This window comes from Gopherus evgoodei, chromosome 1 (assembly GCF_007399415.2).
Source record: "Gopherus evgoodei ecotype Sinaloan lineage chromosome 1, rGopEvg1_v1.p, whole genome shotgun sequence".
In the NCBI taxonomy this organism is placed as follows: Eukaryota; Metazoa; Chordata; order Testudines; family Testudinidae; genus Gopherus; species Gopherus evgoodei.
In genome coordinates this window covers 335,588,036-335,603,572 of record NC_044322.1, presented here as the reverse complement: position 1 = coordinate 335,603,572, position 15,537 = coordinate 335,588,036, and the positions used below count along the sequence as shown (strand labels likewise).

The following is a 15,537-nucleotide window of genomic DNA, read 5'->3' as shown; positions in this document are numbered from 1 at the left end:
GACAAGCAGTTCAGAAATTGTCCCTTTTGCCAATTTATTATTTGTTCGAGTTAGCTAGAAAGGAATGTATTGGTTTGTCTTTATTTTATGAGACAATAATCACATTTGAGAAATAGATAATCTCTCAACTCATATATTGCAAGCTAAACAGAAGGGTAATCTCCCCTCAATGTTTTTGAGAAATTCTAATAAGCTGCATTTGGGGAAACACTTAAAAAATGGGAAATTGAGGTACAGAGACATAAATACTCACATGCCCAATTTGAGATGCCTGTTATGAGCTGTGTGATTCCTTGTTGTCTTTGAATTAAAACCTTTTTAAACTAATGTGTGAATGAGTTCCCCATTTAAGTTGGTTATAAGGGGCCACACCTAAAACACAGCCTAACAGTGTGCCCAGATACTAGCAGCAGAAGGAGGGAATGGAGAGAACATACAGCGGCTGAGAACAGATTGAGTGAGAGAGAGCAGCTGAAAGTATGGGGATCAGGGTGCAGGCTGGAAAAGACTGCTCTTGGTGCTGTGAGCAAAAGAAGCCGTTCCTGCAAATGGATTCCCTGTGCATTCAGAGAGACAGAACTTTATATGTTCTTTGTAATTAAACAAAACTGCAGCAAAGAAATACTTGACCATCACCTATTTCTACTCTCAAATGGAACCCACAGGGCCCCAAACTTTGAATTACCTATGGCAGGGGTGGGCAAACCATGGCCTGCAGGCCGGCTCCAGCTCCTCGGGGTTTTGGATCCGGCCTGCGGGATTGCCCCCATGGCACCGTGGGCCCCGCGCTGCTCTCAGAAATGGCCAGCACAGTGTCCCTGTGGCCCTTGGGCGGGGGGGCAGAGGGCTCTGTGTGTTGCCCTTGCCTCCAGGCACCACCCCCGCAGCTCCCATTGGATGGGAACAGGGAACTGCGGCCAATGGGAGCTTTGGGGGAGGTACCTGGAGGTGCGGCAAGGGCAGAGCATGCAGAGCCCTCCACCCTCCATCCCCTAGGGGCCTCAGTGCTTCCTGGAGCGGCACAGGGCCAGGGCAGGCATTCAGGGAACCTGCCCTGGCCCGGGTGCCACCCTGGAGCCTTTTTAGGTAAGCAGCGCCAGGCAAGAGCCTGAACCCTGCCTGCACCCTGCCCCCCAACTCCCTGCCCTAAGCCCCCTGCCTGCAGTCTGCACTCCTCCTGCACTCCAACTCCCTGCCCTGAGCCCCCTCATACATTCTGCACCGTTCCTCTTCCCCAGTCCCTTGCCTTGAGTCCCTTCCTGCACATCACACTCCCTCCCGTGCCCCAACCCCCTTCCCCGGTCCTGCATACAATTTCCCCACCCAGATGTGGCCCTTGGTCCAAAAAGTTTGCCCACCCCTGACCTATGGTGTCACATTCTGGGATGCAATCCAGACCAGTGAATGATTTTATTACCACCTGCCCTGTAACTTTTGGTGCCTCTCAATGCTTTGCTGTTGTAGCTCCCAACCTGGGCTGCTCAGAAATAGCCAGGCAGCATGTATGTCACACCATGAGTGTCTGTGTGTAGCTACAGCCCTGGCTCACTAACTCTGATGCTAGCAGCCTATCAGCAACCCATACTCTGGGTTTCAGTAGCTTTGGCTACTACTTGTAGGGTGACCTCAGCACACTCCTAGTCACAAATTTTCTCTGAAAAGTATATTCTTCACTGTCCCGCCCTCTCCTGAGACAAGGTGGGTGAGGGAATATCTTTTACTGCACCAATTTCTGCTGGTTAGAGACACAAGCTTTCAAGCTAGACAGAGCTCTTCTTCAGGCCTGGGAAAGGTAACCAGAACGTCACAGCTAAATACAAGATCAAACAGATAGTTTAGTATAAATAGTTAGCACATATTCCAAGGGAGCTGTCCCATCAATTTAATTAGTCCATTCCCAGCAAGCAACAGCTGCAGCTCTCTCAGTGGAAGAAGCTATCCCATCAACAAAGCACTGTCCACACCGGTGCTTAGATTGGTGTAATTTATCTTGCTTAGGAAGCAGAGGGGATTACACCTCTGAATGACACAAGTTATATCAACATAAATGGTCGTGTAGACATAACCTAAGTTACAGAATACTCTTGACTTTCTTCAGAGAGATGCCCAGAGGAGCTTGTTTACTACAGAATATTAAAGGGCCTGATCCTGTAAACATTACACTACATAAATAATCCATGTGTGTGTGCAGTCCCACTGTTTTAATTGCAGCTATCCATTAAAAGCTACAGAATTGGACCGAAAGTCTCAGTACTTTTTTTTTTTTATTGTATGTGTTTTTAAAGATAAGCTCTGAATTTTGGATAACTGACTTCATGTTGCATTAATAGAGACATATTGAGATTCTTATCAAATTAAGTTGTGCACATTGTACATAAATATAAAATATTTTGAATACTGTTTAGTCTGCTGAATATATGTAGGCAGGTTAATATTATAAGAACCATAACTTATTCACTTCTTGACAGTTTTCTTTTTGCTTTTAAGACCAGTGGTCTTGCAAGAATATCCATTCAGGTAGTCCCCTGCTCCGGCCTGGAGCTCCATTGATGTCAGTGGGGTCCCACATGGTGGGAAAGGTTTGTCTGCATGGGTGTTTGCAGGATCAAAGCTAAAATTTTAACATTTAAAGTGTTCCTTACATTTCCTTAGTTTATTTAAGAGCTAAGGCCCTATGAAATGTTAGTTCTTTTAATGGAAAGAGCTAATTCTGTGTAATTTGGCAATTGGTGAGTGGTTTTTGATTAAACTTTTGAAAAAGTTTACTTTTGAATGGGGCCAAGCATAGGAACTTTCACTAAAAAGGTGAATTATTTGGAAAGTTAGTGTATTTTTAAAAAATGCTGAAAATAGATTTTTACAACCAAGTAAATGCCATAATTGAACTATAGTACTGATATCTAGCAGGATGTTCAAGATAAATAGAATGTACAGAAATGAAATTATCTCAGCCAAACACAGCATAGGGATAATCTACAGTTGCTGACCCATAACTTTGCTGTCATTTCTCAATTATGCAATTTTGAACTGTGGCAGAAAGATTGCAATTTGCATAAAGACCCTTTATTTCTCTACCATACAGGATGTAAATATCTATACTATGATTGGGTGATAGCTGTTGTTAACCAATCAGTGCACATATTTGTTTAATCTCACTATAATTATTTCTCAGTACCTATACAATGTTTATGCAGCTCTTTCCTCTCTAATTGGCTTCTGCTCTCAAGAATTCCCATTAAAATTCATAACAAACAACTTTCCTCCTCCTCTACATTGTCATTCCATCAAACTCTAGATGTGAAATATATTTAATTTTAAAAGTATTGTTCTTTGTGGCATGGGAAAGAGGTAGTAAATCTTCCTCCAGGGGTCAGAAGGAACAGGATATGATGACGTGAAAGCTGCAGTTAGGTAGGGTGATATGACATGGAGGAGATTAGGACAAAGGCTTCTGGGTTTTTGTTGTTGTTGTAGGCATCTGGACACAGTTATGAGATTAGTTGCCTATCAGAGTACAGAGGAGGGAATATGTTTCATTATAACTACTCCTGGAAAGTGCTGCCAGTTAAATCTGCAATAACAGTACCCCACATAAGAATACCTCAGGCTTTCAGTCTGTTTTTTTTTTTTTTTTTTTTTGAAACTCAGGATATTATTATCTTATAAATAGGAAGCAACCTCATGTTATTTAGATAAAAAGAACCATGCTTCATGTTGTTTATTTTCCAGTTTTCAACTGACCAAGTTAATGGACCAAATTCTCTGTGAACTGGAATATGTTTAGAAACCACAAGAAGAAAAATATAGTGCAGGATTGGTAATGTTACTAAAAAGTTTAAAAATTGTTTGGACAAAACTACATATTTGGCAGTTTAACACTGGAAATGATTTCTCATTAATTATTAGCATATGAAAAAGTCCAAAAGTTGTAGAGTGTAGGTTAGGAATGCAAGTAACTGTACTTGGTTCTTTAAGGGCTTGTCTACATTTACATTACAGCAGTGACACAGCTGCACTAGTGTAGCGCTTAGGGAAGAAGCTACCTTTGCTGATGGGAGAGATTCTCCTGTTGGCTGAGGTACTCCCACCTCTTGAGGCGGCGTAGCTATGTCAAGAAGAGAAGCCCTCCCGTTGACATAGCACCCTCTATATTGATATAAGTGCGTTGATATAAGTGCGTTGCTTGAGAGAATGGATTTTCCACACCCTTGAGTGATGTTACTATATCAATATAAGGTAATAGTGTAGACCAGTGCTAAAATACCTACTGTCAGTTGTTGGCATTGGGTGAGCAGCACTGGGAGCACTAGGTCTTGTCCTCCACATCCAGTTCTAACTGTGCATATTCACAAACTTTTCACAATAGTAGTGGCCTATTTTTTTTTTTTTAAATGCCTCTCTCATGCAGCAGGTGCTAATGCCTTATTCTTACTTCCATGGTAGATCTGCTTACAGTCTCTACTGAAAACTGGGGGGTTCCTCTTCCAGCAATCAAGAAATACTTTTAAAAGGCAGAGAGTGAGGAAACTAATATGAATTTCATTATAACTGTTAAACAGAGCCACCAAAAAGGATGAGTGGCCTTAATCTCAATCTGACACTCATTCTTAATTTTGAGGAATTTTAATACAATCACATCTATTTAACCCATTTATTTGATAGGATCATCAGGACAATGTACATGTAACAAGCTATAATTAATTTCTTTTCATTTTGTCATGTTGCTGCTGCCTGTGGAGTGTGCGTTTAGAGTTTTCCTTAATGAGTTACTGACTTTCACCCAGAGGGCGGTTTCACAAGTATAGGGTAATAAACTGGGAGGGAGTAAACAGCTAATGGCAATACGTGCAGTAACATACACACTCAGATCAGCATGTCATTTAACTCCATGTCACAGCAGGTTTTCTTCAGGCATCTATTTTGCTGTCTTCTACACTTCCATAGATAATATGATGAAAATCTCCACAGGAAACTGAGGAAAATGAGAAACATTGCTGAGACACATTATAATTGGGAACTTTTATATAGTGATTCTTCCCCCACATACTGATACACTTGCCTGTTGCTTTTTTTCATCCACACATTATTTAATCCTTATATTATTATTATGAATTGAACTCATTGCATAAAAGTTTAAACCAATCCTCCTACAAATACTATTTGAAAGTTGTCTTTGTTTTCTGATGGGAAACTTAGAAAAGCTTTAAAATGAAATAGTACTTTATTACTTCAAAAGAATATCAATCAAGTAGTAATCCTTCTGTTTCTCTCCCATCTTACTTTTTAGAACGCTTCCCTTTTCTGTTTTTCAGTTTCTTGATATCTATGATGTCATGAACGTTTCCTCCAGCATTGTGCCGAGTGTTTCAGGAAAAACTGTGCATACAACACTCACATATCTAGTGTAAAGAACAAGCAGAGAAAACAAAGGCTTTTTTACATATTTGGAAACCTGGTGTTCCTTCTTAATCCACTAGACAGATGCAAAAATTACACATGCTCAGTTTTTCTTTTGCTCATTTTAAAGTATTTGTTTGTTGTTTGAGGCACTTCTAGAATATTAAAACATGCTTTTATCATGGATAAAGGGTGAATATAGGAATATTTGTGATAGTTATTAATTATTTGTATTGTAGTAGCACCTGGGCACTCCAGTGTGGGCTAGGACTGGACTGCATTAGATGCTGTTCAAAACACAGAGCAAAAAGATGGTCCTGTCCCCAAAGAGTTTACAGTTTAAGTGAGATTTGTCTTGCTCATCCACATTCACACAATATTCACCATGCCTCAACAATAGTTAAGGATACAATTCTGTCATGGAGGTCACGGATTGTGCAACTTCTTCTGGGGCAGGGCTGGAGCCGCTGTCGCCCCAGGCTGAAGCAGTGACTAGGGTCAGGTCAGACCCGGTGGGGCTGGAGCAGCTGCAAGCCCCCAGGAGTGCCTGGCCTCCCCAGGGTATTTTTAGTAAAAATCAGGGACAATCCCTGCTCCAAAGTGCTATATGCGTCTTGATTCTCTCTCTCCAGATCGTTCGATTTCCAAAAGCATCCATAAGATGAAGAAAGGGCAATAATGGCTGCCTCTCCACCATCAGGCAGCCATTTCTGTGAAATGACTAGTCCTTTACTTGAACAGGTGAAATTACCATCACATATGAGTTTCTGCAACAAGGTCCAGTCTGATATCCAGACACACACTTGCTGAATGTAGATTTGATGATATAAGGGTTATTCCAGGCAGAGAATGTTTTGCTGTCCTGAAGAGAGAATTCTATTTTGAAATTTTACTTCATGGATAGAATTCCAATTTGAATACTGCTGTGCAGGCAGAGGCAGAAATTCCAGGCATCCTATTGTTATCTTCAAGCTCCTTCAGGTTGGCTTCTTAAACACCTAATAATTGGGCTGTAGTGTCTGTCTGTCTGTCTCTCCACCCCGTCCCTCCATCCTGTTCTAGCTGTTCCACTTTTATAAATAATCAAATATTCATTGGGCCAGAGAGACACTGACTCTATAGCCTGGTGGACAGGGAATTCATCTGGGCTGTGGGAGACTTGTCATTCAGAGCAGGGACTTGAAATGGGGTGTGTTACATCCAAGGTGGCTAACCTCTGACCTGCAGAATCTCTCGCTCTCACTGCAGTTTTTACCAGAAATTCCATCATGGATCTGAGAAACCTTTCCCATCAAAGTTTTTCATCAAAAAGGATAATTTTCTACTAAAAGTTTGTTTTGGTGACTCTGCATTTTCCAGCAAAGTTTTGGTGGAAAAATTCCCAACCAGCTCTAGCTCACAAAGCCTGGCAGACAATGGGACAGCCGGAGCTATTCACCCTCCTGTGATGTGGCAGGTAGCTAGCAGGGGAACTGTTGCTCAGCTGTAACAGGGAAGGGAAGGGACAGCGGCTACTTAGAGCACTACCAGCTGTTTCTTAGGCTGCAGGGAAGTGGTGGGCAGCTATTGGGGAGGTGATGGTATTCTGTTCAAACTCTCCAGTTTAAGAATTACAGGAAATAACTTACGGAGCACAATTTTCATCTTAAGACAAGTATCAGAGGAATAGCCATGTTAGTCTGGATCTGTAAAAAGCAACAAAGAGTCCTGTAGAGAGCCTCCACATCCATGGTGGCTAGGATGGTGTTTTCTGGGAGAACACCAATGCGTTGTAGTTTTCTCAGGAAATCAGTGGTATCACGGAGATAGCTGGGAGTGCTGATGGCATAGGGTCTTGAGTAGAGAGTCCACATATCTGGACAGTCCTTCAGTGAGAGTGCCAATTCCAGAGATGATGAGGCATCCAGGATTTCCAGGTTTGTGGATCTTGGATAGTAGATAGAATAACCCCGGTCGAGGCTCGAAGAGTGTTTGTGTTAGTGTAGGGAGTGTCTTGAGTGCAGTTTCTTAGTATGTTCCTTAGTGGGATCTGAGGAAAGTGGCCTGTAGAATTCGATATTGGAGAGTTGTCTGGTAGCCTCCTTCTGGTAGTCAGACCTGTTCATGATGACAACAGCACCTCCTTTATCAGCTTCTTTGATTATAATTTCAGGGTTGTTTCTGAGGCTGTGGATGGCATTGCGTTCTGCACGACTGAGGTTGAGGCAAGCAATGTTGTTTTTCCACAATTTCTGTCTGTGCACATCAGTGGAAGCATTCTATGTATCGGTCCTGAGGGTTGAAATGACAGTCGTCATGAAGGAGGCTGCCAGACAACTCTCCAATACCGAATTATACAGGCCACTTTCCTCAGGTTCTCTACACAAACATCCCACACACAGATAGAATACAAGCTGTCAGGAACACTATCCCTGATGATGATGACAGCACAACTGGTTGCTGAGCTCTGTGACTTTATCCTCACACACAATTGTTTCAAATTTGGTGACAATATGTACCTCTAGACCAGTGTCACCGACTTGGGCACCCGCATAGCCCCACAATATGCCAACATTTTTATGTCTGACCTGGACCAATGCTTCCTCAGCTCTCATCCACTTACGCCCCTTCTCTACCTATGCTAAATTGACGACATCTTCGTCGTCTGGACCCATGGAAAGGAGATTCTGGAAGAATTCCACCATGATTTCAACAGCTTGCACCCCACCATCACCCTCAGCCTGGACCAGTCTACATGGGAGGTCCATTTCCTAGACACCACAGAACAAATAAGTGATAGTCACATTAACACCACCCTATACCGAAAACCTTCATGCCTCCAGCTTCCACCTCAGACACACCACACAATCCATCTTCTACAGCCAAGCACTGAGGTACAACCGCATTTGCTCCAACCCCTCAGACAGAGACCAACACCTAAAAGATCTTCACCAAGCATTCTCAAAACTACAATACCCGCACGAGGAAATAAGGAAACAAATCAACAGAGCCAGATGTGTATCCAGAAGCCTCCTGCTACAAGACAGGCCCAAGAAAGAAATCAACAGAACTCCAATGGCCATCACCTACAGTCCTCAGCTAAAACCTCTCCAATGCATCATCAGTGATCTACAACCCATCCTGGACAACGATCCCTTGCTTTCACAGACCTTGGGAGGCGGGCCAGTCCTCGCCCACTGACAACCCACCAACCTTAAGCATATTCTCGCCAGCAACCACACGCTGCACCATAACAACTCTTACTCAGGAACCAATCCATGCAACAAACCTCGATGCCAACTCTGCCCACATATTTACACCAGCGACACCATCACAGGACCTAACCAGATCAGCCACAACATCACCGGTTCATTCACCAGCACGTCCACCAGTACAATGTATGCCATCATGTGCCAGCAATGCCCCTCTGCTATGTATGTTGGCCAAACTGGACAGTCCCTACGTAAAAGGATGAATGGACACAAGTCAGATATTAGGAATGGCAATATACAAAAACCTATAGGAGAACACTTCAACCTCCCTGGCCACACAATAGCAGATGTAAAAGTAGCCATCCTGCAGCAAAAGAACTTCAGGACCAAACTCCAAAGAGAAACTGCTGAGCTTCAGTTCATTTGCAAATTTGACACCATCAGCTGAGGATTAAACAAAGACTGTGAATGGCTAGCCAACTACAAAAGCAATTTCTCCTCCCTTGGTGTTCACACCTCAACTGCTAGAAGAGGGCCTTGTTCTCCCTGATTGAACTAACCTCGTTATCTCCAAACTGATTCTTGCCTTCATATTTGTACCTGCCTCTGGAAATTTCCATTACATGCGTCTGATAAAGTGGGTATTTGCCCACAAAAGCTTATGCTCCAATACATCTGTTAATCTTTAATGTGCCACAGGACTCTTTGTTGCATCTTAAGACAGTCACTCCCCATGGTCACAATTGTTACAAATAAAAGATCACTAGTTGGACATCACTGCAGTTGATTAAGGCATATCTAGGGCATGATAGTGGTTGTAGCAACCAGCTTTAAAAAATGTGCGTCAGGTATATATTCTGAATAATTTTTGTGCCAAATGCACATCTTCTTACTGTCGCTGTTTGAGATGCATTGAGCACATTATTAGAATTTTCATTTATTCATATCTTTTATTATTATTAGAAAATATTTATATTATTATAGCATTCAAAGGCCCCAACTGGGATTAGGGCCCATTGTGCTGGGCACTGTACCAACATTGAAAAGAGACAATCCGTGCCTTGAAAGAATATATATTTTTTTTTTTTTAAAGAAAATAACTAACACCCACATACACAAATATCTCTGCAGAGTAATTTAAAAAAAAATTTATATATTTTAGAAGACTATTTTTATTGCTCTTGGTACTCCTCTCTCAAGTGTGAAATGTCTAGAATTATATAATTTATTGTATATGAATTCTAATTAATTGGACATGATTCAGGATTTTCACAGTCTGCAATAAATTAAATATTCATTAACATTTAGAACCTGTAAATGACACAGTTGAGCAATAAATGATGCATTTAGTCCCTGTTAAAGAACTGGTTTTGAAGATTGTGAATACAAGCTGGCTGTCTTTGTTATCAATTATTTTTCTCAACCTTGCTTTATTTATTCTGTGCACTTCATTGACTTGTCTTTTTCCTCTTTCTTTTTCCACTGCAGAAGAAGAAGTGGAAAATTTTGATGTTTCCAGTCTGCCTGAAGAAGTGCTGCAGAACATTGAAGCTGACAGTTACTGGTGCATGAGCAAGTTGCTTGATGGCATTCAGGTAAATTGATTTCTCCTGTTCTTAACTAGTGAAGATAACTGATTAGTAGCTTTGAACTACTTTAAGGATGTTGAGAAAAAGTACATGTAAGAAAAATAGAGGAAAACATAAATTTCCCCATAGTGGAAATCTGCCATGAATTTGGTGATGGGTTTTTTGAAAAGTGCTGCACAATTTTTTTTTTTGTACCGAACTTCAATATGTCTCAATACATTATGATATGTGAGTATGAAATTGGAGGTTGTGATTCCAGAGACATTTTAAGCACTTGGCGTCTATTAGTAGAGCAGCATTTTGTTTCATTTGTTGTTGTTTGAAGTCTGCACATAAAATGGTCAATGAAAGACAATGAGAAACTGGATTTTTGTAATTGACTATTTTAAACAAAATCCACTTTCTGGCAGACTAACCTTTAAATATAGGCTATCATGATTTTTTAAATCATTTTAAAAACCTTTTTTTAGTACCCTAGTTTGTTTGTAGGGTATCTTGTGGTGGTGTCTGTTCATCATTTCCCCTATAAAATCAAAGTGCAGTCAAATGCACCAAATGACCAAATGCAGTAATTAAAATACAGGTTTTGTATATATGAACTGTTGGAATAAAACTGTGTCTATAAAAGTTAGAACCATCTACATGAGGAAATAAAGCCTCAGTTAAACTTACCTGTTTTGAATAGAGGGGACCTGCACCATCCAAAAGAGATAAATTGTTAGATCCAAAAATAGTCAAAATATAAGATTTTTAGAGGTTTAGATTAGTCTATGCATTAACATGAACATGGACGTCATTAAATTAGGTTTGAATAAAGACTGGGAGCGGGTGGGTCATTGCACAAAGTAAAACTATTTCCCCATGTTTATTCCCCCCCCCAAAAAAAACACTGTTTCTCACAACTTCTTGTCAACTGCTGCAAATGGACCATTTTGATTACCACTACAAAAAGTTTTTTTTCTCTCCTGCTGGTAATAGCTCACCTTTACTGATCACTCTCGTTACAATGTGTATGGTAACAGCCATCTTTTCATGTTCTCTGTGTGTATATGTATATCTTCCTACTGTATTTTCCACTGCATGCATCTGATGAAGTGAGCTGTAGCCCACAAAAGCTTATGTTCAAATAAATTTGTTAGTCTCTAAGGTGCCACAATAAAATCTTGTTAGTGTTTTTAGTTTAGTTTTCAGTTTACAAAGCAAATTGCATGCATTTAATTACATTCACTACAAACTTTTGCTGATGCAAGTTATCTTGGCATAAAGCCACTGTAGTTGATATATTGCTTGTGTGTGTTCATACTTGGCTCTCTTGTGTCAGCACTGCAGAAGTCCTTGTTTGACTGCACAGTGTGATGCACCATGTGTAGTTATATCAGTGTGCAACTCACCACCATCCAGCATGCTCTGTTTTGGTAAGTTTTGGCAATGCGTAATGGAGCAGAAATGAGTTGTTAAGGGATGACTCGGACTTATGCACTTTTCTTCATCCCATAATGCTATCTCTATCCCATAATTTTCATGCCTATTTTGAAAATCACATGAATTTGCAGATCTCTGGAAGAAGCCTGGAGCCTGCACAGCTCTGTACTGTCATGAGTGTTGCAAACACAAGGTGCACAGCCTTCGGGTATTCGCAGAGCCAGAGAGAGCATAATGATTTTCTGGAGGACAGATTGCTGTGCATAGAAAGAACCAATTCAAGATGGCTGAAGGCTTTCATGGAGCACCTGTAAATGTTGGCCCCAGAGCACATCAACAGAAAGGGCTCTTTTTCTATGGTTAATGCAAATGCTGGCAGATGACCAGTGATGCTTCAGCAACATCAATGTTAACTGGTCAGGGAAGGTGGATTACACTCACATCTCTAAGAACATAAGGCTGCTGAAAAGGTACAATCAGGGACTTTATTTCCTGACCAGCGGATTGCCATTGGCGATGTTGAAATGCCAGTAGTGATCATGGGGAACCCAGCCTACCTCATATTCCTCTGACTCATGAAGCCATACACTGGCCACCACTGCAAGGAAAAGATTCGGCTATTGGCTCAGCCGATGCAGGGTGACAGTTGAGTGTACTTTCAGTAGATTGAAGAGGCACTGACATTGTTTACTCAAAAGATTGGATCTCAGGGAGAAAAATATCCTAATGGCAATAGGTGTATGCTGTGTCCTGCATAGTATCTGTGAAACAAAGGGGAAATGTTGCTGCCAGACTGGAGGTGGAGTGGCTTTCTGCTGAGTTTGAATAGCCAGATACAAGGGCTGTCAGAAGAGTTCAACACAGCTATATTGCTCAGGGAGGCTAAAGCGGACTTTAAGACTGAGCCACTGTAATGTATTTGGTGTACTGTGCTCTATCTGGCCCTGCTGTTTGGGAGCCTGTTAGGAATTGTGTGGCACTTGGTGCATATCTATGAATATAACACTAACAATGCGACTATTAATTTTGTGCTGCTTGCTGAACATTTATGATTTTTGCACTGTGTTTTGTGTCTATCCCATGAGCTGTGTCCAAGTGTACAATCGCATGTTAAGTGAGTGCTTTCAATACCACTAGCCATTCTGCAGCATAAGTTGGGAACCAATAAAGATGAATAATATTCCAAACAATAGAGTTTTATCAAGTAACAAAAATACTTCAAAAATTTGTGCAAATTAAAAGCAAATACATTAAAACTTTAATAAATTTATGGAACAGATTTAAAGAAGGAACATTCATATCTGTTTTAGCTACCCATACTTCAACTGTGGCTTTCACAGGTCACTGTTTGTCCTTAATTTTCCCTGGTGTGGAGTGTCAGGGGTAGGAACTTAGCACCCGATGTTGGGGGGGATGGGGAGTGTAGGGAGGTGCTATACTGCAGTTCTCCATGGACTCAAAGGGAGATAAGTCTGGGTTTTTTGAACCTGAATGTCCATGAGAGCCTGTAGCATCTGTGTTGGCTGCCAGAGAAGCCCCATTATGTCCTGATATATCTCCTTCTCTGACACCTAGGCTGTACTCTGTCCAGTTTCCTTCCCCATACACTCTGCAACAGTTATCCTCCAGGTTCTCTGTTCATGGTCTTACCCTGGCAAGCCGCGTGCCAGAGATTGCTGACCCTTGCTGTAGAGGCTTATCATTGCCAAATTTAGAAAGCCACTGATTAGAAAATATAATACCTAGTATTTCCTGTTCTTTCTTCTTATTATGAGCTGACCATCATTACTTTATCCTCCAACCCAGAACCGATATAATGCATGTTCTCTTTTAAGGCTGTAGTAATTGATGACACACTTTTCGAAGAAGTGCTCAGTCCGTGAAGAATGCATCTTGTACTTTTTGTTCTAGGCGCTGGACTGAAGTTGTAACAGATTGTGATTTGGCATATTAATTGTAAATATACATGTTCTGATGCTGGTTTAAGCAGTGTCTAGAGTTTAAAATGAGTATACTAGTTCCACTTTTTTTCAGTGTATCTGGAGGTAATAGGGTTTGCCTTGACCCTTTCTGGATCTTGGTTAAAAATGAACAACTCACACTACTATGTTTAAACCATAGAGCCTTTATTAATTTGTAGTTTTATTTTATCATGACTTAGTGTATGCTACTTTCCTGGAATAGAAATTGTACATCTATATGAAAGTAGAAAGATGACATATATTCCATGCCTACTTGGTAATTCTGTAGCCACAGTAGTATGTCTTTGTTCTTACCATTCTGCTGGTGAGGAATTGCTGACTGCTGCTGATCATCTTTGTATAAAACACCAAAGTATTTACAATAATTTCCTATTTGTGTTTGTCAGTTAAATTACTCTAATGTGACTCAGCAGGGTCCTTAACTAGAGTGTATATACGGGAAGGCATTGCTGTGCTCTTGGCCCCATTACTATTTATAAAAGAATTATTCTTCCATAACGCTTTCTTGCTTTCTAATTTGAATGTTTCCTTGGGTTAGGCACTGTGCAGAAGGGCCGTGAACTAATTAAGGTCATAAGAGGTTCACTTTTTAATAAAATTATTTATGAAACATATAGGGAAGAAAAGTACTCTACTTTCCCTAGGGTGTTGTAAACATCATTATCCTGATCCAAGGTCAAGTAAATAGCAGCATTTGAAAAATGTAGCCTGCTTTGTTTTTTTAATTTGACCTCTGTAAAATGTGATTCATTGCCTATTTTAGACTTCATAAATGACACATTTCAAAGCACTTATAGCTCAAACATATAAAATAAGCTCTCGTAATACTTCTTTTAAAAAAATCTTGTGAGAATGAAAAAATAAATGTATAATGTGTTCTCCTAATGAGAAAAGATGTATAGTACACGCTTGATAGAAGAAGTAACAAGGCATAACCAGTCATATGAAGATACAAAAAGAGAGAAATAATTGCTTGGCAGTAGTAGCGCAAAGAATGCTCTGGGAGTTGAGTGCATGATCAATTCAGTATTAATTAACAATGGAAAAAAATACATTATATTATTTCTTTTACCTGGTTTCCCTGAAAGACCCCAAACAATTTAGTTGCACTTTCCCTAATGTATACTGCTATCCCTCTTGCCTGCAAAAAGTGAGTTCAGTGATCACTCCTCCAAGTCTCACTTGTGCACACAAACTAGTATGTTTGGATCAATTGGTTATTTTTTTGTGAGGATGAAAGAAGTTAGTAGTAATAGGCTTGAGATGCAGCAATGAACATTTGAAATATGTGGATATGTTAAGACATTTTATATAGTGCATTAATTGCCACTAGAAATATCCAAGGATGCACCCATCTATCATGGGTGGCTTTTTAGGCTAACAAAATTAAGCCTGGCAGTATACAAGGAAGTGAGTGTGACTTGGGCCCACTCTAGGTTCTCTTTATATTTTACTTTGTAAGTTGTTGTAAAGCAAAGAAACAAACATCTCTTACATTTAAGTAGCTTGCACTTGTCAGTTATTTTTCCTACTTCTTTTGTCCGTGTGACCAAACAAAGTTAATTTAATTCTGTTTGAACATTATTTATATTCAAAACCAAATAACCTGCTGCCTTCCCATTCTTCCTCCCCTCCCAAACCATACCTAGAATGATTGACAGTAGCACAAAGAGAGTCCCAAACAAGTTCAGGGCCCCATTGTGCTATGCACTCTACACCCCCATGGTGAGAGACAGACTCTATCTTAAAGAGTTTACAACCTAAACAGGGCTGTTGATATTTTGTTTGAAGTGTGGCTGTAGGGTGTTTAAATAATCCTAAAAGCAGCAAAGAGTCTTGTGGCACCTTATAGACTAACAGACGTATTGGAGCATGAGCTTTCATGGGTGAATACCCACTGCGTCAGATGCATGTAAATAATCCTACTAGTTCAAAAGTTTTAAAAGGTGGGTCAAA

The 15,537-nt window shown here is 40.5% G+C and overlaps 1 protein-coding gene across 7 annotated transcripts in view; it reads left to right on the top strand.

Annotated features, from left to right (window-relative positions):
• The window catches only part of TBC1D22A (TBC1 domain family member 22A), a 458,897-nt gene that overhangs the window by 170,965 nt on the left and 272,395 nt on the right, over window positions 1-15,537 (top strand). For 5 of the 7 annotated variants that reach the window (XM_030549251.1, XM_030549254.1, XM_030549253.1 and 2 more), the window contains exon 9: window positions 10,074-10,183. In XM_030549251.1, the coding sequence (XP_030405111.1) occupies window positions 10,074-10,183 (110 nt within the window). The remainder of the gene's footprint in view (window positions 1-10,073; window positions 10,184-15,537) is intronic. The other 2 variants (XM_030549252.1, XM_030549249.1) reach the window with 1 other exon arrangement.